Source organism: Haliaeetus leucocephalus, unplaced genomic scaffold, assembly GCF_000737465.1.
Source record: "Haliaeetus leucocephalus isolate CR32 unplaced genomic scaffold, Haliaeetus_leucocephalus-4.0 Scaffold92, whole genome shotgun sequence".
NCBI lineage: Eukaryota > Metazoa > Chordata > Aves > Accipitriformes > Accipitridae > Haliaeetus > Haliaeetus leucocephalus.
Genome location: NW_010972528.1, coordinates 1,004,083 through 1,029,029, shown reverse-complemented (window position 1 = coordinate 1,029,029; position 24,947 = coordinate 1,004,083). Strand labels below are relative to the sequence as shown.

General features: G+C 53.5%; 2 protein-coding genes across 4 annotated transcripts; one reads left to right on the top strand and one right to left on the bottom strand.

The window, feature by feature from the left end:
* Nucleotides 1-243: 243 nt before the first annotated feature.
* Nucleotides 244-14,808, bottom strand: E2F4 (E2F transcription factor 4, p107/p130-binding). Of its 2 annotated transcripts, XM_010583636.1 has the most exons (10): nt 14,614-14,808; nt 12,782-12,891; nt 12,065-12,226; nt 11,495-11,538; nt 8,648-8,709; nt 8,009-8,294; nt 6,762-6,953; nt 5,518-5,565; nt 2,872-2,916; nt 244-2,527 (listed from the first exon to the last, which is right to left on the bottom strand). In XM_010583636.1, the coding sequence occupies exons 1-10, from the start codon at nt 14,758-14,760 to the stop codon at nt 2,412-2,414; spliced, it is 1,212 nt and encodes a 403-aa protein (XP_010581938.1). In that variant the 5' UTR covers nt 14,761-14,808; the 3' UTR covers nt 244-2,411. The 2 variants fall into 2 exon arrangements, with proteins under 2 accessions (XP_010581938.1, XP_010581947.1); XM_010583645.1 differs by lacking the exon at nt 5,518-5,565.
* A 499-nt stretch (nt 14,809-15,307) lies between these two features.
* Nucleotides 15,308-24,260, top strand: EXOC3L1 (exocyst complex component 3-like 1). Of its 2 annotated transcripts, XM_010583618.1 has the most exons (13): nt 15,308-15,771; nt 16,778-16,938; nt 18,196-18,415; nt 18,732-19,392; nt 19,566-19,683; nt 19,883-20,008; nt 20,117-20,217; nt 20,652-20,762; nt 20,897-21,026; nt 22,091-22,213; nt 22,559-22,714; nt 23,142-23,266; nt 23,773-24,260. In XM_010583618.1, the coding sequence occupies exons 1-13, from the start codon at nt 15,729-15,731 to the stop codon at nt 23,957-23,959; spliced, it is 2,262 nt and encodes a 753-aa protein (XP_010581920.1). In that variant the 5' UTR covers nt 15,308-15,728; the 3' UTR covers nt 23,960-24,260. The 2 variants fall into 2 exon arrangements, with proteins under 2 accessions (XP_010581920.1, XP_010581928.1); XM_010583626.1 differs by lacking the exon at nt 18,196-18,415.
* The last annotated feature ends 687 nt before the right edge of the window (nt 24,261-24,947 follow it).

Below are 24,947 nucleotides of genomic sequence, written 5' to 3'. Positions count from 1 at the left end.
CCGCCGGCCTCGATGGCGGTGCCGGACGCAGCCCCGAGCAGGCCCAGCCCCCTCACCTGAGCTGACGCGGGTTCGGCGGGACCCACCTCCCGCCGGGAAAGGGCCCGGCCCCGAGGGGGACGGCCGGCACCCCGCTTTTGGGGGCACCCCCTCCGTCCGGGCTCGGCCCAGGGGCGAGGTGGGCAACTCTGGAAAGTTTTTTGTTTATTCACGTCAGAGAACACTATACAAATATTACAGGCAATTTTTTTCTTTCCTTGCAAAAAAAGTATAAAAATAATCTTTATATATGAATCAAAAGTTCATTCGCGACTGTAAATTTTTCTCTAGGTGTCCTTTTCCAAAGGTCGTCTAACTGGTGGTGGCAAACATGAACACTCGGGAGGAGGGCGAGGGCCAGGCAGTACACGGAGAGCTCGAGCTACACCAAAGCCACGGAGCCTAACGCGCGCGCAGGACCGAGGGATGTCGGTCAGCTTCCTTGCTGAGGAGGGAAGGTTCGTGGACTAGCTGCATGCGGGCTGGAAGTTCACCCCCCTGCAGGGTCCCACGGCACCGCTGTCTCGCCGGCAGCAGCTGCCCGCTGCCACACTGGAGACCGTCCCGTTGTTCCTCCTGAATTCTTCAGGCTTTTCCCAAAGAGGACGCCGGTGCTTCAGGGCTGCAGAGAGGGATGGCTCTTCTCGAGGAGTCCCACACAGAACAGGATGGCCCAAGGAGCCACCTCAGGGATCCACATCCCAAGCATATACTCTCCTCACTTCTGCGGGCTCCAACAATTGAAGACTTTACATCCCATATTCCTGGTGCTCCAGCTGGCTGTGTGGTTCACAGGCGGTGAGCAGCTAAGCGGAGAAGTTAAACATCAACTGGTTACATGGCTGGCTGCAAGCTACCTGTCTGCAATGGCCAGCCACACTCCTGGCCTGGCGCTCTCTTCGGTAGTTTGCAGAGCAGGAAAGGCAGGACAGCTGCTACTACCACATCAGCAGGAAGACGTGCAAAACTGAAGACACTCCAATACAGGATCTGACCGAAAACCAAAGTCGGGGCTTGCAAAATACAACACAGATCCATCAGGGCATTTTACTCCAACTAAACTGCACAAGGATCCAAGACTGGTACCACCTGATCATCGTAACAAACCCAACAGCAGACTTTCCATTACAATGGAAGAAGGTACGAAAAAAGCAATGAAGAAAATCTTGCAGAAAAATGATGCAGAGAAAGCATCACACTGGGTAGCAACCTGCCACAGGATCAGGAATTGGGAGTGTGGGTATGGATACTAGAGGAGCAAATTCAAATATACAGAAAGCCTGATCCTGAGCAGATGCTGAGACAAAAAAAAGGGGGGGGGGGTAAGCACTATTTTGACAACACCTACATAACTTGTCACAGCACAGTACTACTGAATTGTTACTGCTTGGTCGCCTTTTAGACAGTTGAAAGCTCAAGTGCAATGGTTGGAGAAGACAGCTATTTGCAAATATGAGCAGGCTCTGATGTACCTGGAGTACCTTACAGGCACCAGCTTGAGCAGTCTTACCCTTTCAAACATCTCTTCACTCAGGCAAAAACAAATAAAAAAATAAAATAAAAAAACCCAACATACTGGCACCTCTTCTTTAGCCCTGTAGAAACAGCACAGCTGCTGTACAAAGAGCCAGAGCCCCTGGGCTCATGCATCAGCAGACTGCTGAACACACAACCAGCATTCCTGCTGATGCACAAGCAGGGAAAGACTCAGCTCCTGGGTCCTACTAGGAATGCTCAACTCCTGAGTCCCACTAGGAGGCACAGCTGGCTAAAAAAAGTGCTTTTTCTTGCAAAACATACTAGCTTGGTCTTGAGTCACTGGAAGAAATGGACACTTTGGTACCTTTCCACCCTCTTCCCCTGTCGTTGTCATTCAGAAATATAACCACCCCAATCTGAACTGCTCACATTGAGAAATCTAGCTAACTACCTCCGGGCTTGTGAACTGACCACGATATTAGGGCTCCTTGTAGCAGCTGGTACCTAGGAGGTGCAAAGTGCCTCTAGGAGTGCAGGAAAAACCAAGGCATGCAGATTTGAGGAAGCTCGGAGAGGCACATGGGCAAACTCTACAGGTGAACTGGGAACACTCAAAACACAGACCCTTTGAAGTGAGGCCCAGGATCCAGTGGAGAGAGAGATACGGCGGAGCAAGTTGCACATGCACCTTGCACGTGCAACAGAGGAAGAGGAAGCAGCTACAGGGAGGCTCCCGGCCTGCAAGTCCACATCTCTTGGTTCTGAGTCCATACGAGAGCATCTCTGAATCGCTCACTCATCGAGCTCTAGCACAAAAGGAATCCAAAAATAGACACTTTCCAAAGAGTTACAAAACGGTCTGTGTTTGCAAGGCTCACAGCCGCACTGAGAAGTCAGAGGTTGAGGACAGGCACGTCAAAGAGGTCACAGACGCCTTCACTCTCATCCAGGTTATAGATGTAGTCATGATCTCCAGGTGGAGGGGAGAGGCGGAGCAATGGAGCAAACACTGGGGAAAGAGAAGCCCATGGTTGGTTACTAAACTCAGTGCTCCCACACTGAGCCAAGAGCTGCCAACGGGCGCTGAGCTGCGGAGCCATGAGGAGGCCACCTCACAGTAACAGTCTTTGAGCTTGCTTCAAGTCAGCCTTGCGATATGGAAGAGACAGGCTCTTCTGGTCCTCACACCTCTCTCAGGGACTGGCAGGACAGTGAGAACAGAGTCTGTGTCCAGAGCCCAGAAGAGATGAGGGTGAGTCTGTAGTCGCAAGACTGTCAGCTGGGTAAAGTCACACAATGTGGCCTTCCTTCCCTGGAGAGGCCACATCATGAGGGGGAGACTCAAAGACTCACCTTCAGATGACATCAGCTCTTCCAGCAGCTCGGAGTTCATACATTCTGGGAAAGAGAGAAGCATGGTTAAGCAACACACTCTGCTTTCCTGGTCTGCTCCTGTGTAGTTCCCCACCCTTCCCAGGGTGGTCCTCGCCCTTGTTATCCCTCCTCTGGCTAAGGCACAGTGTGTGCAGCAGGCAGTGGCAAAAGGAGGCTTGGCCCTCCTGCCACAGGCAAAGGAAATCTGTGTCAGACAATTAAAGCTACATCAAAAAAATTCTGCAGGAGGTTTCTGCTTGCTTTAGCTCAACTGCACGCCAGTCTCCTTCATATGACAGGCTGTGCCTTACCCCTGCGCTGGCATGCTAGCTGGTGCCCCAAACTCCTCCAGAGGAAACTCCTCAACGTGCATCTGAAATTGAGCTGGTAAAGCCTGACATATTCACAGTTGTCAACTACCCACCAACTTTGCTAACAGTGGGGGAAAAAAATAAAAACCAAATGAGCTGTTCCAGAAGCAGTAGAACTAACGAGCCTCCAGCTTCCTCCAGATTTGTGTCCTTTGCCCCCTTAATTTGCTCCCCGTGCCCCACAGCTGCGCTGTGGCTAATCCAGCCGTAGGCCCTGGCAGATTCACTGGCTGCCTGCTGCCAAACGGAATGAGCATCTGAGCTCTGCACATCCTTCCTTAATGGGCCATTAACTCTGCTCTCCCCTCTACTGCCCACAAAAAACTGTAAAAAAATTATCTCTGAAATGTCATTCCTTCCTCCAGTGTTGTTACTCTTGGCTAGTAGGTTCACAAGGCACTTGAACGGTAGACAAGCAGCCAAACAAAGCATGTGCAAGTCAATCTCTTTTCTTGAAGAAACTAAGCATTTGAAAACAACTTTCTGAATACCTCTCTCACTTTACCAAGTTAAGATAGTGAATATCTAACTCAATCTAACTGGGCTGATGAGATACTACCCACACTTGAAAAAAGCTTTCCCAAAGAAACTCAGATGAGCCCATTTTCAAGACACTTATCCACAGCAGGCTATTTCCCAGCGGACAGGAACCTACCTGTCTAATTCAGTGCCATGAGATGAGAGAATTCCAACACTGAGCAACTAGACAGGACTAATACCAGCTTCAATAAATAGCAATTAAATGCAGAACCTTCATTCTTAGATCAGGGCTGGTAATATAGCAGGGTGTGTATATGTGTGTGTTGAAATCCAGGTTTCTTCCAGGATACGAGTAAAACAAGCAGTTATTAAGTACCCATTTAAAAGAGAGTTCTCTCCACGCAGAAAAAGTAATTCCAATACAAAACACTAAGGAAGAACTGCAGGCTCTTGCAGCTGAAACTGCATAGCCTGAAAGCAGCCACCAGTGCCAGGGCAACATTACTGGGATCACACACAGATGAAAGAGGCTGCATGGAGCATGCTGCAAGTCCCATTTCTCTGAGCTCTGTAGTGTTCCTTTTTTCCAGTCCCGAGTTTTGCCTCTGTAGCTGTCGACTCTGTTTTGTCCTTCACTCCTGCATCGCCATCTTCCCCCTCCAAATTGGGAAGAATACTCCATAAAACAACATACCTTACCATAGACGGCAAACACCTCCTTTTTAATAGTGTCCACATAGTCACACAGTACAGTTAGTTAGAGTTAAGCTAGATCTGCACGGGCTGGGGCCTTGCAGCAGTTTATGTCTCACATTGCAAAGTCACATTTGTTCTGCAGATGTACTCAGTCATTACCAAGACCTCATCCACCATGTCCAGCAGTGGGCACTGGGCAAGGAGGAAAGGTGCACTCCAGGCCAACTGTGGAGGCCAGGGCTCCTAGCACACAGATTGGAGGCTCACGCGTGCACATTTGGGACTGTGGGGTTTTTACGCCAAGGCAGCACTTTCACAAAGCACCTGCTAGAACACAGAACTAGGGACTGTTGTTGTACATATCCTGTCACCACAGAAGTGCTTGTGTGTACTCAGCTCTGCCTAGCTGTGGGGCTAGAAAGTATTCTGACAGCACTGAAGGGAAACGAATGTGCAGATAAGAAGAGTTTCCCAGTTTAGGCTTATGTTAGATCAAATTCCTTCACCTCTCCTGCCCTTAGCCCAGAGTCCGTCCCACCATTAGGCAGTGACACCCAGACATTCCTTGGGCAGAGGCAGAACACCTAACACAAGTTAACAGCATCCCCTCCCCTACTGCTCCAAAATTACTAGCACCACCAAAACCACAGAGGGATATTTTGAAGAGAGAAGACTCTCCCTAGATTATTTGCTTGGATTAGCCTCAGGCAGGCTACAGCTGAAACAAGACTAACAGGGATTTTTCTTTCACAGGGTGCAGACAAGTTGGAGAAGGAGCATGGGAAGCCAGAGCACAGATTAGCTTTGGCACGGGGACAGGAAAGCCCTCATCCGCACACTGTAGGGCAAACTCTAACAGAGGTTGCTGGCAACATGAAGACTGAAGAATACATACAGAAACCAGTAATTTTAAGAGTGCCTAACTACAAGTAGAGAGAGCCAGTGGCCACCAACAACCACAAGCACCATACAAAACCACAACCCCAAAATAACCCAAAAAGGAGTGAATAAAACGAGCTGTCCCACTTCTGTGGGTAGATGGGCACAGAACAAAGCCATGGTCAGGGAGTGAACGTACCTCTCGTTGGATCAAACATCTCTGACAGCTCTTTGGGAAGTTCCAGTACTGCAAATACAACAAACCAAATGGTTTGCATCGTTACACGAAGAGTCTGAAATGCTTTACAGCACAATCACCTACTGTCCTACTGTACTCCTTATGCACCCAAATCATCCTATGCCATTCAGAAATTGTGCTCCCAGACCCCATGTCACATACTTCTGCTGAAATGATAAGCAATAGAATACTTAAGATCGACTACTTTAAAATAAATCTGTAGGAGCCCTGAGACATGAACACGTTATCACAGTCAGCAGCTCTAGAATAATTCCCTGTATGTAAGCCTCATACGGTGTCAGCTTCCATATACCACCTCGATTTATCTTGTATAGGATGAGGGCGTGCCTTTAGAGAGTTAGCACAGGCCCACTGGGAAATGGTAAGCTATACACATATCACAGGCCTAATTCCACAATCAAGACTACTCCAAGATGAAGACAGACAGTTCACACTTCTCTCAGACACGCTAGCAGAAGTATGACAAAAGCACTGTGTGAGGTACATTTGAGGAAGATTTCCTCTTCTAACCATAACCCTCTAGCCTAGAGTGTTTCTGCAGTGAAGGTACGCTTCAAAACATTAAAGCAGTGTGTCTTACCTAGAGGGTACTTTTCTCTCCTTGGGCCAGCCTGCCATTTCCTGGCATAAAGCTCAAATGTCCCTTTTTTAAAGCCCATTTCACCTCACCAAGCACATCAAGGAGCTCCCCAAATATACACTGCGAGATCATTAAGACCACAAGATGACTAAAAATAGATGAAGTATTCCTAAGCAAAGGAGGAAAACAGAGACAAGAGCTCTCCTAATACAGGAAAACTCCCCATGAGCTACAAAGGTGCTCTCAGTGATGGCTGGAAATTCTATAGCTTCATGCAGTCTCAAAATTGGACCTTGCACTACAGAAGGGACTGCAAGGGAATAATCCTACATGTAAGAGCAAAGACGCGTGTCATGCGAGTGTCCCTCACAGATTTTCTAGTATTGACATCACAGAAAGTGGCAGGACCCTAGACATGACAGAGTCACCTTCTCACCAGGTTCCCCAGCACCCTCACGGGGAAATGCCTACTCATCCCTTGCAGAGTCTGGCTGACAGCAAAGGCAGAACAGAGTTCAGCTCCTTCCTCCAGGCCTAGCAGCCTTTCCCTCGCTCCAAGCTGCATGCTTTTGGAGCAATGCATGAAACGAGGGTGCATACTCACTTCCTGTGGGGTCGGGCTTGATCGGCTCAAAGGAGGTAGAGGGGCTGGGTAGGACGGAGCTGCTGTCCAGCGAGGCAGAGGACTGCAGTGGCTGTGTATCTAACCCGGCTGGCTGGCTGGCCGATGCGGACGCATTGCCGAGGGGGTCAAAGTTGCCACTGCTCTTGGACTCTGCCGCTGCGACACCGCATTCTGGAAAGAGTCACAGACACACACAAGAATGTAATCTCCCACCAGCCCCAAAGCAAGCAGCTGCAGCACAGACCAAACCCTCACTGGCAATGCTGGCCAAGCACAAACAGCTGCACAGGAAGGCGGCTTCTTGCTTTCACCCAGCAAAAACTCCCAGGTCCAGCTGCAGTTCTGCTGGAGAGCAGTCTTGGTGGTGCCAGGCTGCACATAAGCCAAGAGCACACTCTCACAGCAATTAACACACACCGGGTAGTAAGTAACACCAGGAGAAGCATGGCTAGCACACTGAGGGAAGTGTGGGGCTGAGGCGGCACTTAGGGTACAGTGTCCAGCTTGGCCATCCTCCAGTTCAAGAAAGATGTGGAAAAGAACCAGCTGAGGGCTACCAAGATGGCCAGGGGGCTAGGGCACATGGCCTACAAGGAGGGGTGGAGGGAGCTGGGCTTCTTCAGTATGGCAAAGTCTAAGGGCAACCTAACAGCAGCTTGCAGCTACCTGAAAGGCAGTTACAAAAATTAAGAACTTCTCAGTGGTGCCAAAGGATGTAACGTGCAGAACAGGCACGAGATGCAGCTCAAAGGATCCAGACATCAGGAAAAAGGAATTCACTAAGAGGGTGCTGCAGCCCTGGAAGAGCTCACCAAGGAAGCTGGGGATCTCCACTGCTGGAGGCTTTCAAAATTTAGCTGGACAAAGCCACAAGCAACCTAATCTAGAATTTTTGACAGTCTTTTTTCAAATTGAAAGTTGAACTTGAAAAGACCCTTTTACAAACTTCTGCTAATCAATGAATCTGTGTGATTAGTCTCTCCCTCACCACTGCTCCTACAGGCTGCCACTACCCCCACAAGCCAAGTGTCTCATTTCTGTTAACACAGCCAGTCCCACTAATCAAGACATAAGAAAAGGCTCGCTGCAGCAAAGGCAGGGGTGCCTCCCTTGCCAGGAGCTGACGATGCTGCATGACCAGCAGGGCCAGCCCCAGCCAGGCCAGGGAACATACTCTCCTTTGCCAGCCACCATCCTGTTTCTGCCTCCCGTAGCCTCCCTCTCACCTGTGCTTGTGACTTTCTGCGCGGGAGGGCTATGGTCCTGAGTGCTGGTAGGTGTCGGTGTAGAGGGCTGGGTGCTGCTGGGAACGGATGCCTCCTGGAAGTGTGTGAGCGGTGGTATCGGCGGTTTTGAGGGTGCAACTGCCTGGCACTGAATGAGGTCTTCAGGGGGAGGGACAGGTAGTACGACAGGAGGAGAGCTCCAAGCATCTTTGTTTACTAAGAGAACATCAATGGGACCACTTGTGCTCTTCAGATGGATCTGATACTTCTTCTGTCCATTTAGGCCCTGAGAAAAGTCAAAAGCAAAACACAATCATATATTAAATGCCCTTTTCAAACAGAACAGGAATTTCCCAGAGGCAAGACATGCTAGCCAGACAGTTCAGCATGGTTCCACACACAATTCCACTGACTCCCAGGACTATCCTCTCCCCTGGTGCTCCTCCAATTACATACTTCTAAACAACAGAGCTTTCTGGCAATTATTTAGTATCTGGAGCCTTCCTTGGGTTGGCAGTTCCTCCGACTCCCATCAAACCCCTTACTTCCAATTCCCAGCTTGGTCAATCCAGCCACAGCTGCCACTCTGACACACAAACACACACACACACTCCTGCACTCTGCCCAGTTATCACTCACCTCAGGGATGGGAACCTCCAAACGGGTGCCTGATGGGGCTCGAATAGCAAGGAGGGTGTCTCCTGTGAAAACAGACTGGTCAGCATTCAGCAGGCACAAACTGTCCTGACAATAATTAAGCACTGACAAAGGGCCCCTCCTCAAAGCCCCATATCTCCTGCCCTGTCTTCCATGGAGGACTGCCATTTACACCCACATGAGCTGCTAAGCATATCATACAGCTCCCAATGTGCCAGCTGCCCAGGGCACAAAGAACCTGTGAAGTTTCTCCCAAAGCAACCCTACAGTTTTTTAGCAGCGTCCTTAACAGGACTAACTTTTCTTTCTCTCAGAAGGGCTGGCTTAAATTCACTCTTAAGAACATCTGAATCCTAAGGGAATGATCCTTCATTCTGTTGTCACAAGCTTTTAGATGTGAATTATAAACAAAAGAGCACACAACTCAAAGAGCTCCACTGCCAGCGAAGAGATGGTGTCGAACTAGGCTCAGGAGTGAGGCTGCCAACAGCATGGCAACCTCATGCTGCAGTACCAATACCCAAAACCAACACTGCCCAGTCTCTACTGGTGAGAGAGCTGCCTGGTGTTAGCTGTATTGGACCCTGCACAGAGCCCAGCACATGCAGGGCTGGGAGCCAGGCTGACAGCATCCTTCCTTTTCAAGTTCTGCAGCTCCTTAAGACCTGTGCCCCTAATAACACAACAGTCACAGGCAAGCAGCTTCCAGTCCGTATCTGGGTTTAGAGAAATGTGAACAGAGAAATACCAGCGCTGTGAACATTAAGACTTATTCAGACCGAGCAGCTAGCAGCTTTCACTTTGAATGTTTAAGCTTTAGTGTGGTTAGTATTCACACTTCACCGGTATTTTGCATTAAGCTTCACTTGATAATTAACACAGAAGATCCCCAGAGCCATGAGAGGGAGTGGACAGCAGAAGAGCACATCCTTTAATTTCAGGCAAGCAATCAAAGGTCAGATCAGCAAAAGGTACAAGGATTAAAAATACCACAGGATTTGTCAATAAGATGAGATTCCTTTAACAAATCTGCATTTAAGAAAAATATTGTTAAGAGACAAAAAAGCACAATAAAGCTTAAAGACACAAGCTCGAGCTTTAAGACCTGTTAGTTTCAAATACAGGTGTTGCATTTCTATCTCCCTTGATAGCTATATCCCAAATACTTCTACAAAACAGCGTACAGTGTGTTTCCACTTCCTTTTTCATTCTGCAAGTGGAAAATGCATCACAGCAACAGACAGGAAAATTATGTTTCCCAGTCACTAAAAACTAACATTTTTATTTTTTTTAATTAATCCAAATAATTAATCCATATTTGACAAGAGTCCAAGCATGGAAATCTTCAAGCCCTAACTCACTTTGAGAAAGCAAGTTCAATAGCAGTCAATCAGAAAATCCAGGAGCTGAAATTCAGCCTGCACCACAGTTCAAGAACACAAGAGGTCCAAAAAAGAACCTCTGCAAGGCTCAGATGCTTAGGAGAGGAAAAAAAAAAGTGATGTAAGGCATATTCATACAGGCAAACTGAACAGACAATGGAAAAACATGGATCAAGCCTCTGTTCTAGAAGGAATTCAGATCTGCCCTAAGTAAGATCTAATCTCTGCACATTTTGGTGAGGTCTGACTTCAGACGCAAACTGGTTTACAAAAACCAGGTGCAATAAAATGCAAAACACTCAATCAACCAAGCAATAAGCTGTCTGCTGGTCTCCAGTAAACTCTTCCAGACTATTACAAGTTATCTGGCCCCAGGCACTGTCAAACTGAAAACACAACCCCTGCCCCCAAAAAGGGCTAGCTTAAATAAGAAGAAACAGTAAAGCGAAGGGGGTGATGAGGCATAAGTTACCAGCAGGAACTTGAGCAGTATAAAGTCTGGTGAACAAGGACAGCACACAAAGGCAAAAATGAAAAATAGAAGAGCTGATGAAGTGTAGGGTGAGAAGGGTGCTTGGAAGAGACAAGGAGAGAGTCAGACAAGGGTGAGATTATGCATGGCTGGGGGAGGTTAGGGTAAATAGCTTCAATCTCTGCTGCAAGCAAGCAGATGCAGGTTGCCCGGGGTCAGGAGAGGTCAGGTGTCCACCGAAGCAGAAAGGAGCTGCGACTCCACACCACTACAGCTGAGAACAGTTTATGTACTGCAGGCTGCCTTATTGCACGCTGGCCACCGGGGATTTTTTTTGGAGGGGTTCTACAGCTACCATCAAAATTGGCAATAGAGAAGAAACAGAGAGTCCTGTGGGTTTTCTTCACTTTTGCCCCACAGAGACAGGACATATGGCTTTTCATAGAGACACCTCACAGCTTTAGGAAGGCAGTACACAAGGGAGTGAGGTCACAGCAAGCGGTCCTGCTCTTCACTACCTTCCTCTTGCATTCTTGTTGGTAGAGGGCATGACGCAACTGAGGGACCACTTTTTATACTATTTCCTTGCTTACACCCAGATTCCTACCATGCAGTAAAATTTGCTTCCTATTATTAGAACATTGTCCACCCAAGCCCTTAACATCAAAGGCTTCTAACATAACACACATATACCCACATAGTGACACCCAGCAAAAAGACTTCTTTAGGAATAGCAGCAATGTTCCTTTAAACACAAGTAAAAGAAACCGCCTGCCCCCTCTGAGGGTGACAAGAAAGATACAACTCAGTGGTACACAAACCCAGGATGGCGTCAGAGCTCGCACTCCGTTTAACTTAATGCTGTTGGGCAGCCCGTGGTCTGCTGCTTCCTCTTTCCTGAAGAAAGGAGAGCAGCTGGGACAGACTGATAGGACTGCAATGTTACATCTTTACGATGCAGCACCATTTGCTCACCTGTGAAGCACTTGCAGATATCTTCATGTGTCACATACGCTAATGTTTCCAAGGTTAAGGAGAAAGGCTGCAGCTTCCTGCGCAGACAGAGAACTCAAAGGGCACCTGGCATTTCCTTCCTGAGCACAAGAAATGCCATTCCCAGAAGGCTCTCCATGCCACACTCTGAAGTGGTCTGCAGGCAAGGTCTGCAAGCTACATACTCGTCAGAGCTGACACCCTAAGACAGGCAAGCCACAAGAGCAGCTCTGCACTCAAGAAAGTGGCACCTGTGACTTGGAGAGAAGCACTTTTCTCATCATGGTAAACGTTACAGCGTTTTGTACTTCAAAAAGCCAGACAAGAAACCACACACCACAAAGAAAGCTGGTTCCCAGGCTGGACAGAGTTACCCTAATTTCAAAGCCAGGCACTGCCTCTGGAGCCTTTCAGTGCAGATTCTCCAGCAGCAACAGGTCACCACCACCCCTCTGCCCTCGGCAGGGCAGCATCAACCCAGCCCTCAGGTCCCTGCCTTCCAGCCTAGCAAGCGAACATGGAGACAGAGTAATCAGTTCACACAAAGGATATCGACTGTTCTGCACATCTTCTGTAACGTTTTTGATGCTCTGCTGAACCCACATCTTCTGCTGCTCCAGTTCCTGTTCCCGCTGCTCCAGGTCCTCTATGTCTGCCTTCAGCTCGATAAGTTTGTGAGCTATTTCACGCGTGTTGCAGCCAGGACCCACCCCTCTGGGCAAAGTAAAAAGGAGTGACATGCATCAGCCTCTGGAGGCACTCAGACCAGCCCCATCCTCTCAGAGTGGTTGCCACCTTCCTTATTGCCACCCCTATCATACGTCAAGGCTGGATCGCTCAGAAACCCTCATCTATACCCACTCTAGATCTCCACCTTCCTTCCAGCACAGCAAGGTCTGGTACATCTTCCTACATCCTGCAGACTGGCAGGGCTTTCCCCCATCTCCAGTGCCATGACAGGCATCTTTTCTAGCCCAAGGTGCTGCAAATACTTAGTTTGTACCAAAACAAGAGCTCTGCTGTAAGAGACACATGGTATGTACTTCAGCTTTCCTCATTACTACCATCAGCATAGCCCAGCTGGGGGAATTACAAGCGTGCACAGACCACTGAGGAACCTTGCTCCAAGCAAGGCATTTTAACCCCAGTGTCACTTAGATAACAGCCTCATGAAGCTCTGCTTGCCTGAAGAGGAGCAAGGCACCTGTACAACAGGACCCCAGGACTAGAAGGGACCTGTGAACAATTTAGACTTTCTCTGTCACTCACTTCCATTGGATGCTGTTCTTGGATTTCTTCTCGATCAACCCGATGCCTTCCAGGACATTTGTGATATCGTAGATCCGTCGCTTCTGTCGCACAGCCAAGGTATCTGCAGCCTGCAAAAAGGTTAGACACTGAACTCCAACCTCTCAGTCATGTTTCAATCCTTCCTGCCTATCAGATTAATTCCTGGCCAAGCAGTCTGCTCACCATCTCATACCTCTCATGTCCCAGCGCCTCAAATTACAAAGCCACATTCTCAATGTCATTACAACCATGAGAAGCCACTGCCCCTTCATTCCCTTTCTTACTCAGCCACCTCCCCACTAAGCACAAATCAAATTCCAGCCACCTTGCTCGCGGTGGATCCAAAAATCACCATTCCTCAGCAGTACTAGAAGACACTAGTCTGGCAGCCTAAAAATTCAGTGCTTCTTGAGGGTAAAAGAGATGGGCATGGGAAGAGGAACACAGAGAATTGTCTGCATGACTGACAACAGTTCAGTGAAGTCAACATTCAAAAGGTCTTTTCTAAATCTGATCTGATACTGCTTGATAGAGAATCAACACCTTCTCAAGAGGCAGATTCCTCTGTTCGAAAGATGCAGTGCTGGGAGGAGAGTAAGCACGGCTGTAAGGCAGGAGCTCCTGAGCAGCCCTGGGACTTCCCTGCCTTGCTCACACAACTCTCCTCCCCTCGGTTTTCGGGACACACTGGACTGCACTGATATGCCTGTTTCTGCTACCGCATGGCAACTAAGCACCGGCAAGAGTTAACATGTGCTGTACTGGCACAGCCAGGACCAACAGTGACAGTTCCCTCTCACCTACCAGTAACAGACCGGGACTTCAGAGACCCTACATGGCACAACTGATCAAACCACGCTAACAAATACGAATGCACTTAACAGCCATTTTAAGCAAGAAAATATTGCCCAAATCCAAAGATACAACAATTTGGCACGGGAGAGGAAAGAAGCCTACAGCCAATAGACTCCTCCAAACCATGCATCTTCAGAGCTTTCTGACACTCGTCTGCTGCTTGTGAAGGGTCAGAGCATGCTCGCACGCATATCCACCTAAGAGGTATTTGTATAAACCACAGCAAGGAACTTCACCTATAGAAAAGGCCAAGGTTTAAGTACCCTACGTGCCACAAAGACAGAGTTACTTCCTCTAGGTGAAGATCTTCAAAATACAAAAGCAAGGTACATTAATGGGCCACTTCTCCACAGCCTAAAGGCATCAGGGACAACCTTTGGCAGAGATGAATCTGACCACACTCCCCTTCCTGCTCTATGCCAGGGCGGGGCAAACCGCAGTGGGGAGGAACAGTTTCTATAGGTCTCTGTTTCTATATGTCTCAGAGGCTCTACAGGGCTAGATCATTTTGGTGCTGGTGATCAAATAGCACCTTGCTGCGGGACAAGAATGCAGAAGAGAAGATGACGGCTGAGCGGGGCTCCAACTGAATCACACAACTGCCTGCAACGTCAGGCAGGGTCCGCTGCCTCCTCTTTCCTGGGGAAAGCGGAGGAGCTGGGTGGGGAGAACTGCTCGGAAGGAAGCGGCGGGAGGGAATATTAGGGCGGCAGGTGCAGAGCCCCTTCTGCATGCCCTCAGCGCGGCTGGCAGCTCTGCCGTTCCCCCGGGGGACCCCCCCTTTCCCTGCACCTGCTGCATCGGGCGCTGCCGTGTCCCGACTCCCCCCCCCAAAACCTGCCTCGGCCCCCGGAGAACCTGGCCCGCAGGAGCTCGGCTCCCCCAGCAGCAGGACCCCGGCCCGAGGCGGGAGCTCCCGCAGAGCCCCCCCCCCCCGGGGGCGGTGGGGCCCTCACCAGCTTAAGGTCGAGCACGCCGTCCTTGGCCTCCTGCAGCAGCGACACGAACTTGGTGGTCAGCAGCCCCAGGCTCTTCTCATGCCGGCTCGGCGCCCCCGCAGCCCCGCTCCCACCCCCGGGGGGCTGGGGCCCGCACTCCGCCATCTGCCCGCCGCCGGCTCCGGCCCCTCCGCGCTTCCGCTTCCGGGGCCGCGGGGCACGATGGGAACTTCCGGGGCCGGGGGCTGGGTGGGGGCGGCTCGACGGCCGCTCCCTGAGGGGACCCGCAGGGATCGGGATCGGGGTCGGGGTCGGGTCTCCCCCTCACACACACACCCCCACGGCGGGACCCACCGCCTTCCGTGAGGGGACGGCGACCGGCGCCTCCCGGGGGGCCTCCCGCTGCGGGCACGGCCTCAGGCCCCGTCCCACCGCGGGGGGAGCCCCAGGGTAAAACCGGGGTGCGCGTCCATCCCCTCACCGTCACTGTGGTACCGAAGCCAAACTGACATACGAGATCTGAGCATTGCATCGCTGAGCCCTCGCACCGCCTGGGCGGAGCAGAGCAGTTCGCTGCTGCCCGTCACACTTGTCTGCTTTAAAACATCCAGCGCGGGGGCAAATCCCCCGACCTGTGCCCCGGGGAAGGCGGGTTGGGGGACACACACACGTCTCCAGGTCTGTCCCCGCTTCCCCTTCGTGTTGGCCTGTCGCAGGCAGACCCTCGCCTGGCTGCTCCCGCTCTGGGTGCGGACGGTGTGGTGAAAGCGCCGGCCTGGGCCGGTGTTGGGTCAGGGGCACCCCGGGCACCCTGCTGTCCTCCCTGGGCCAGGCTGGCTTCGAGCAGGGAAGCACTGGGGGGCGTCACGAAGAGAGGCTGTGTGCCCAGGGCAGGTCTGGGGGTGCCAGCGAGGGCACGAAGGGCATGATTTCTACTCCCGAGGCCTGCGACAGCCATGGTGTCTTCCCCTGTGTCCCCCCTCCCCTCCACCCCCTGTTCCTGACGTCCTGAGCGTGGCTGTGGGAGCACAATGAGGCCCTGAGGAACGCAGCTGCTCCGGCTGAGGAAACGGCTGCCGGCTTCCTCCGCGCAGCCCTGCCCTGGCCCCTGCAACTCCAGCAGCCTGGAGACCATGGGCATGTCTGCAGAGGACAAGCGCACCATGAGCCTCAGAGGTAACAAGGACGATGCGGCCATCCCCCTGGGGAGCTGGCGGTGCTGGGCAGGGGAGGGATGCTACTGCATGCAGCACATTTTGGGGGTTCCCCTGCCCTCTGCCTAACCACCCCCTGGACCTTTTCTCCGTGCCGCGGCCAGTGCCTTGTGCTCTCGGGTGGGGTTGGAAGCTGACTCTGCTTACTGACGGTGATAGCAGTGCTGCTCACTGCACAGCTCGTCCTCAAAGCTGCTGACTGCCTCCAAAGCCCCCGGTCCCCGAGGGTGCCCATACGGGCAGGCTCCCCAGCAGAGCAGGAGTCCGGCTTGGCACTGGGTGACATCCTAGTGGGGCTGTGGAGAGCCACAAGCTGTGAAGTTGCTGGGGATGGAGCAGGGGGAAACAATGAAACCAGGCACTGGGGATGGGGACTGGCATGTGATGACTGAGCTGGTTCTCAGCCCTCCGCTCTGGCCAGAAGGCCTTCGGCATGGCTTCGGACCCTGTGTGGAGGGGGATGCCGTGGCCCCCCACAGCTGCGTGCATGCCTTTGGGAGACCAGGAGCCCCTCGTTCTCACCTCGGGCTGACTCTCCTCCATGCTAGAGCTGACATCTCTCTATCCCTCCTGCTGACTCACTGCCGAAGCCTCAGCTCTGCTGAGGGCTTCCCAGGTGCCATCAGACCCCCCTCAGACAACCCAGAATTCTGTTTGGGGGGAGCGATGGGGACATGCGCTCAGCCTAGGGTACAGCCCAAGCTGGCAGGCTGGGTGACAGCTCCTCAGGGCAGCCTTCTCGCTGCCACAGCCACTGTGACAGCCCCAGTCTGCTGCGGTGGCATCTTGGGGGGGGGAGGGGACCCTAGCAGAAGGACCCGCTTGCTACCGTGCTGTCTGGCTTTCCCAGATCTGGGTGTGCTTGGAAGTCCGCTGGCAGCCAGCTTCCTGCCTCTGGCCTCAGGGGCCCTTCCTGCCCTGCCAGGAGAGGCTTCATTGCGCTCATTAACCCCTGGCTTCATCCCCAGATGAGGAGTGGCCAGAAGCAGAGAAGGCTGAGAAGTTGGCAAGAGGAGCTGCTCTGAAATGGGCTTCAGGGGTGTTTTACCGCCCCGAGAAACTGGAGGGGCTCGGGCAGTACCGGAGCCGAGAGACGCAGAGGAACAGCTCCATCCAGTCCCGGCTGAAGGTGGGTGTTTGCCACAGCCCACCCCATGGATGCCTGCAGCCTCACTGCCTCCCCCAGCAGGGATCCCAGCTAGGGTCCCCTCTTCTGCGTTGAATCATCTTTGTGTCCACTTCTGGCAAAATCTTGTCCTTTGGCTGGTGCTTGGTGGGAGAAATGCAATTGTTTGGGGGAAAAGATCTGGTAAACTCCACCACCGCGCCCTGCCCTCCCCCTGGGTATTTTCTGAAGTGTTAAAATGAGTCTCCCATGTCTCCAACCATCCTTCAAAACAAAACACCAAGGCTGTTTGGCACATCCCATGTGCAGGAGCCAGCGCTCCCCATCATTATCCCATCCCAGCACCAAATTCTCCCCTCCTGGGAGGAGGCCAAGAGCTCCAACCTGCCCCCGCATGCAGATCCCCACAGAAGAAACTCCATCTCTACATCCATCAGTAAGGGCTGTCCCCAGCCCCTGTGCACACCTCCCTGCTCAGGGTGACCCTTTTTGCATAACCTGAGGAACAATTAACCTCAGGACCCAGTCAGTCTGAGCACACCAACCTTCTCCTGATTATTTTGGAGATAGTTTCTCCTAGCCTGAATGTGGGTGAATTGTCCAGGAGGCAACTTGTTTTAAGTGATGCAGCCTCAGAGAAAACAACTTGCTTCTGGTGACGCTGGGTAAAAGTGCTTCTTGGCACCAGAAGCCGGGAGTTAAGTGGATGGACAGGGCATGGAGATGCACCAGAGCCGCTGCAGGGCTGGAAAAGATGGAAGTCCATTGGGGAGGAGGGTTCATAGGGCCACTGAGGTGCTTCATGCCATTAATACGCCTTGGGGGGCACACAGGGACCCTGTGGCATGTTACTATTTTGCAGAAGCAAAGTAATCTTTTAAAACCGAAAGGAGACATCTGGTTACTGCTCACCCTGCTGTCCTGGTCACCCCAAAGCAATGCCCTTCTCCCACCTCATGCACAGCAGCCATTGCCCCCCATCCCGTAAACAGTCACTGTGACTGAGTTTACCCAGAGAGGGGTGAAATGAGCCATTCTTGCTGCTGGAGCAGGTTACCTGAAGCTGGGTGTGCTTGGGTCTGATGGGATGGGGTCATCATGGAAGGGCTGGGAGATATGATGGCATCATGGCAGTTGTGACCTTGTGGGGCTGGGAGAGTGCATGCAAGGGAGACCTGGCAAGGCTGGGACAAATGGTGCATGAGTCTTCCAGCCTTTGAGAGCTTCTCCACTGCCTCTCCATCCTCTTCTGCTCCCCAGTCAACCATCCAATCCTACCTGGAGGGGGTAAGTGCGGGGCTGGAGCAGCTGCGGTCGGCGGCCCAGGAGGTGCAGAGCGTGTGCCAGGACCTGGGGGCTGCGCGGTGGGCCCTGCTCGACAGTGCAGACCGCTTCCAGGGCCTCCAGCAGATGCGGGCACTGATGGCAGAGCACGTGCAGCTGGCCTCGGTGGTCCAGGTGCTGCCCCAGCTCTTCTCAGGTAAGGCATTGGCCCGGTCCTTGTGGATTTTGGCTGGAAGGCACTGGGGAGAACTTCAGTCCAACCCTAGGCTCCACGCAGGGCTGGCAGCAAAGCTAGAGCAGATTGCCCTGGCTTTGCCGGTTGGGTTTGGAAAGTCTCCGTGGATGGAGATGCCACTGCCTCCCCGGGGCCTGATCCAGCACAGTACTCCCAGAGCCCCAGATCTCAGACCCTTTCCCTCACCGTCTCCCTGCTAACCTGCACCCATGACACTGGTGCCAACCCCCTTCACTCCCTGCACTCAATCCTGGCATCTCTCCTCCCTCCCCCACAGTCCACGAGGTTTTTTCCCATACCCTGCAGCTGCTCAGTGGGCAGCAACTCTTGGAGGCCCATGCAGAGCTCATGATGATGGAGCATCTCCGGGACGACATCCTCTCCCAGCTGCACCTCCGCGGGCTTTCCAGTGCCCAGGCAACTGTGCTGTCCTACTTCGGTGGCCTACAGGAGCTCAACGAGAGCCTGGCCAAGCAGCTGTGGGACATCGTGGGCAGCAGCCTGCGGCTGGTGCGTGAGGACCCAGTTCTCTTTGTCACCGCTGTAAGGATCATCGAGCGGGAGGAGAAAATAGATGATACTCTGCTCCTGGAGGCCACCTTCCTGCCCCCTGGCCGCCCAAAGGGCTGGAGGCAGAAGTTTTACCACATTCTCCAGGAGACCATCACAGGAGCCCACTTTCATGCAGCCCACATGGACACTGAGGGGCCAGGGCTGGCCAGGCACCTGGCAGCACTGCAGAAGGACATCGTGGCTGAGCTGCGTGTGGTGAAGGACCTGATGGTCCAGTGCGTCCCGGCTCACTACAACATCCTCAGTGTCTGCACTGTCACCTACCACCAGGCCCTCATCAGCCACCTCCAAGACATCCTCCGAGAGGACCTGGACAAACAGGCACTCTTCCTCCTCCTTGAGTGGGCGCTTCGTGTGTACCACAGGTCAGCACCAACCAAGCAGGGGAGGTTGTGGAGAGCTGGGTTGTCCACCAGCACATGGGTGGGTTGGGAGAGTGGCTCCAGGTGCCTGGGGATGACCCATCAGGAGGGCAGAGGGAGAGGTAGTAACTGGAAAACACAGGTCTTCCCAGCCCTGTCCCACCTCTGCCTTCCAGCCCAGAGATGATGGGTCACCCTGACCTTCTCCCAGAAGTGGATGTTTCTGCTCTGGGTCCCTTGATGTCCCCTGAGCTCGTGGATCAGACAGAGAGGAAATACGTGGTGAAAGTCAAGGTGAGCGAGCGGGACAGCACATGTGCAATGGGCATGGGGACCCAACCACCACCACTGTGCCGGCATCTGCTCTGACAGCAGCAGGAGGCCATCAGCCGGTGAGACAAGGCCCAGGACTCACTGCTGTGCTACATGTTGGGCCTCAGGGGAGTCGGTTCCTGACTTCTTGGGCTGACTGTGGTGGGCGTCCATCCCACAGGCTAGCGTGCTTGAGTGGATGCAGAGGACCCTGGAGGTGGAGTTCAAGGAGTGGTTCAGGGAAGAGGAACCTGAGACAGACCATCAGGGCTTCTTCCAGTCAGCCCTGCCTGTCATTGTCATGCAGGTGGGTCCCCAGCACCATGGGGCATGGCCATGCTGAGAGGCCCCAAAAAGGGGGGCCGTGGCCTGCAGCCTCCCACTGACTCACCTCCACTTTTCTCTCCCTTTGCAGATGCTGAATGAGAATATCCAGGTAGCCTCCTTGATCACAGACTCTCTGCAGCAGAAGGTCTACAACATGGCCTTGGAGGAGCTTGAGGCATTTCTGGGCCGGTCAGTGGAGCCCCTCGCCCCCCTGCCCATCCTCACAGACCCTGGGTCCCATGGCCAAGAACCGTAGGCTGATGGTGGAGATCTGCCATAGGGAAGCCTGTGCTCATCCAGGTCCCAGAAGGCTCAGCACCCTGTCTATCTATGCGGCTACTGTCTCAGCCCTTGGGGCCATCAGCTCCCAGGGCTTGCTGCCCCAAGTGCCTCTCCAGTCGCACCGAGCCCTGCTCTCCCGAGGGGTCTGCAGTGGGTCCCACTGTCCCCCCCTGCCCAACAACCTGTCACTCTCCAACCTGGTGGCAGGACCTGGAAAGAGCCAAGTGAGCTGGGAGGGTTGTCGGACGTCCATGTGCCCCCAGGAGCATCCCAGCTCCAGGTCCTGTGGCGAGATGTCTGGGGCTCTGCCCACACATCATGATTGACTCACTGTGTTGCAGTCTGCGGGAAGCCCTAGTGCAATGTGGGAAGGAGCACCAGAAGGACCGTACCATACCCAAGTACTATGTCTCCTACCTACTGGCCATGCTCAACAACAACCTGGCTCTTAGGTAACGTGCACCAGCACCTTGTAGCTACCCCACCACCCACAAGGATGCCACATCCTCCCTATCCTCCTGCGGGACCAGTGTCTCCACCATGCTTCCCAGGCTACCTGTCCCCTCCCTTCTTCTCTCTCTCCTAGCTCCTCTGTCTCCTTCCTGCACCCCGACAGTGCCCACAGAGAAGTCCCCATGTCCCTCCGGGCTGCTCTAGATAGGATGCAGAAGAAAGCCTGCCAGCTGCTGCTGGAGGAGCTGCTCCTGGACCTGCAGGTATGTTTGTCCACAGCCCCTGAGGGTGGCAGGGCTGCAAGAAACCTGGCCCCAGCAAGAACAGCCCTACTGCTACACCCCCAGGCAGGGGTTTATTCCTGCTCAGGATCCCCGCCACATACCCCGTGGCCTGCTATCATCCTGCAGACATCTCTGCCAGCCTGGCTCCCAGGCCTTGATAAACCGCCCGCAGCTTAGCCGATGTCTGTCGCCAGCCAGCACCACTCTGTATCACAGGGGCAGATGGCTTGTGGCCCCCAAACCACTAACTGACAGAGACCAGGAGCCACAGCCCCCCCAGGCTGCCTCACACTCCTTTTTATGGCTGTTTCATGGCAGAAAACCAACAGGAGAGAGGCAATGTCCGTGCGGACGATACAAGCCCATGTGCAGCTGCCCAAGTCATTTCCTGCCAGTGTAGTCAAATTTAGCTTTCCTGGAGTCTGGACCAAAAATCTGGAATAATTAATGGCATTGCTATTTAGGGCTTGAATGCCATGAAAACAAAGGAGCAGCTAAAGGATGAAATGCTCTCAGGCAGTGTGGAGATTGCTGTGGCCCCAGCAGAGACATAGAGGGAATGACTGCCTGCAGGCAGGAAGACAGGCAAGGACAGCAGGGCAGGAGTAGGAGATCAAAGCCCTCGGCAAAAAAATGTGTTATGTCTGCACAAGGGAAGTGGGAAGGAGTGGAAATTAAAAATAAAATCACAGCAGGACAGGCCAAAAGCGAGTGTGTGAGGAGCAGCTTGCTGCCCAGACCTCAGGTGCTGCCCACGATGGGGCATCATGACCCAGATAAAGCCCAAAAATGTGGATCTCTAGGTGTCAGGGAGGGGCAGCCCGAGTATATTTCCATAATTTCCTAATTTAGGCCACTCTTCTATTTTTATGTTGACTTTTGGCTGGCACTGGGGGCTTGGGGGTTTTGCAAGGCAAATAGGACATGCTTGCCAGGCAGCAGGCGAGCAGCAGCTGTGGGATGTTGTGCCGTCCTGCAGCTGGCAGCTGCTGCAAGAGCAGTGCGATGCAGGGTGCCATATGCTGCTCCTCTGCTTCTTTCAGCCCCTCTGCCTGCAGCTGCCTTCCCGCAAGTGGCTGTCGGGGTCCCAGCTCGTCAGCAGCATGTGCGAAGTGATTGACAAGTATGCAAAGGACTTCTCCCGCGTCAGGAAACCCGTGTTCATGGTACGGTTGCTGCAGGGCGTCTTTCAAATGGCTGCTTGTCTGTAGGGCAAGGAGGTTGGGCAGTTGGGTGCCATGCTGGGGTGCAGGATGTAGGGGTTGCAGTCGCTGCTGGGTTTGCCAGAGAACCCATATCCTCCAGAACAGCCCAGAGGGCACCACCACAGAGGTGTTCAGGGTTTCCCCCAAATTCAGCTCCCTTCTCTGTCCCTCCAGCCAGGGAGCTTCCCAGCAGGTTGTCCCCACAGCTTGGTGTTGCATCCAGCCCCTTTCCCCTCTGCCTTTCTCTGGGCAATTGGGGTCCGACACCCAGGTGATGCCCAGCACTAACAGCTCTCCCCTGCCCAGCTTCTGCTGACAGAGAGCGAGCTCCTGGTGACGAGCCAGTACCTGCGGGCACTCATGCAGAAGAAGATGGTGTGCAAGAGCGAGGAGGAGCGGGGCCAGCTCTGTGACCGTCTGCTGCAGGATGCCACACAGCTCCGTGAGCTCTTCTGTGGCCTGGTGAGAGATGCCTGGGTGTGGATGGGCCATGGGAGGGGAACATCACACAGCAAGGTCAGTGCAAGGAGCTTATAGCTCACCTCGGTCACCCTCCTGCTCCCCTCCAGCCTCCAGCAGATGGGGTGGGTACATCAGCCCATGAACAAGATGGGGCTGTTACAATTGCGCAGTTGTGAGGCCAAGATGGGAGGAACTGGCTGGATTAGGGACTCGGGGGATCACCCGCCCTGCCCAGCAGAGGTCAGTGAGGCTGCACAGCCTCATCTTGCCTTGGGGTAAGCCAGCCCCATCAGCAGGACACACTGAGTGGGGACATACCAGCTGCAAGTGGCCAGGTCCCCACATGGGCACTGAGGACCAGACTGCAGCTCACTAGCCACCGCAGTGGCCTCCTCCTGGTCTCTCACGTGGCTGCTCTCCCTGGCAGGGTCTGGACCAGAGCCAGCAGAGCCTGGAGGCCGTGTTTGCCCTGCGGGAGCTGATCTGTCTCAAAGACCCAGCACTACTCAGCCTGGAGGTGCTGGGCTTCATCACCAAGTACCCTGACGTCAGGTAAGAAGCCCAGCTCGGCTCTCCCACGAGATGGGGTAGGCGTGAGTCCGCCCAGGGAAGCCAGGCTTGGGCTGGACTCCATGAGGTTATGCTGCAGAGCAGGCAGAAACCTGGGCTTTTTCCCCCTCCTACCTGAGGTTTCCTTTCCCATGCCCCAGATTTGAGGGGTTCTTGAAAATTCCCAAGGGCAAAGATGTAAAGGAAAATGCAGTCCTGCTGTGGCATTCACCCATCTGTATTTGGTGGCCAAACCAACTGTGAGAAATCACAAAACACCAAATTGGAAATGTCAGAATCGGCCAAAACCCATGAAATGTCAAAATCAAATTCACAGGGTTTGTGGGGTCCTTTTCAAGCAAATTTTAAAGTTTAGCTGGTGCAAAGTACCAGCTCTCCCCTGGCCTCAGCTCAGCTTCTCCGGATCATGGGAGGTTTGTGGGACACGAGCACTGTGGATGGTGCCATGGGCCTGCAGCGCCCGGACTCACCTCTTGCTCTCTGCCCAGTGATGAGCACATCTCCACCTTGCTGGATCTCCGGGGTGACGTCTCCAAGGAGGTGCGGCACATGGTGCTGGAAATGATGGCGCAGCACCCCCAGGTCCTGCCCGAGCGCTACCGGCCCATCTTCAGCACCATCCTGGTCCCTGCGCCAGAGCTGCCCTTCTGCCTTCGCAAGGGCAAGTGTGCCTGAGACTGCACCCCACAGCCTGCTCCCCACTGCCCCCACGGACGTACGGACCAGGCAGGACATCTCTGAGGCTGCGCGTGGGGAGAATGGAGATGACACATGGCATCCCCTATGCACAGCACCTTGCCCTGTGTTGGGGACAGTCTGGATACATGCCATCCTTCTCTGGTCTTGCCTCGCTGAGCCAACTGTCCCCTGCAAGCATCAGTCCTGGGAGACCTGGGTCAGGAGAAAATCAACCCATAGCTATTTTGCTGGCCTGCTGAGGCAGTAATTGAGGGCTGCTCAGGTCTGGCCTATTGCCTGCAGGAGAAAGAGGAGCCGCAGAGCAAAGGACAGGAGTCTGCAGCTGGGCTGAGTCCACGTCTCCATGGGACTGCCAAGATATTTGGGTTTTCCCAATTCTCCAGACAGCCCTCTGAGCCAGCGTGTCCTGGTCATGGAGTCTGTTACCAACCCAGTTCCAAGGCAGACTGGAGCCTTGCTAGACCCACACTTGCAGGAGGGTTTTAGCCACGGGAGGTCTTCCTCTGTTTTGGCTCAGCCCAGAAGTCTGGTGCTACTCCACCAGCCTGGGCCCCGCATGGATGGTGGAGAGCAGCTCAGCCAGCTCATCATGGCTCACGGCCGCAGAGGAGAAGGGCACAAGGGGGTCTTACCACCTTGGGTACTGCCGTCAACCCTGTCCCTGCTGGCATGAAGGGACAGCTCTGAGTTCCTGCTGACCTGCCCAACTCCTGGCCCCGGCTCTTTTGCCAGCATCCGAGACAGGATTAGAGTCCAAGACTTTCCAGCATCTTGGAGAGCATGGTGTATCAAGCATCCTCCTGTCCCAAGGTTCCTCCATGATGGGCAGCACCACCCTGGGCGCTGGCTTTTCCTCCATCCATCCTTTGCTGCTGTCCAGCCCTTGGTTGTCTCCTCCCCAGGTGCCCCTGCAGCACCCTGGGAAACCTCCATGCTCTGCCACGCTTCCTGCCTTGTGGCTGGC

What these genes read in the sequence shown, in the direction of transcription:
- EXOC3L1 (XM_010583618.1), top strand. Translation starts at nt 15,729, where the DNA reads ATGGGCATGTCTGCAGAGGACAAGCGCACCATGAGCCTCAGAG. An exon ending in AACAACAACCTGGCTCTTAG is followed by an intron (nt 20,763 to 20,896) that starts GTAACGTGCACC and finishes TCTCTCTCCTAG; the next exon opens with CTCCTCTGTCTCCTTCCTGC. An exon ending in TCAGGAAACCCGTGTTCATG is followed by an intron (nt 22,214 to 22,558) that starts GTACGGTTGCTG and finishes TCCCCTGCCCAG; the next exon opens with CTTCTGCTGACAGAGAGCGA.
- E2F4 (XM_010583636.1), bottom strand. Translation starts at nt 14,760, where the DNA reads ATGGCGGAGTGCGGGCCCCAGCCCCCCGGGGGTGGGAGCGGGGCTGCG. An exon ending in GCGTGCTCGACCTTAAGCTG is followed by an intron (nt 12,892 to 14,613) that starts GTGAGGGCCCCA and finishes ACCTTTTTGCAG; the next exon opens with GCTGCAGATACCTTGGCTGT. An exon ending in AAGAACAGCATCCAATGGAA is followed by an intron (nt 12,227 to 12,781) that starts GTGAGTGACAGA and finishes TACTTTGCCCAG; the next exon opens with AGGGGTGGGTCCTGGCTGCA.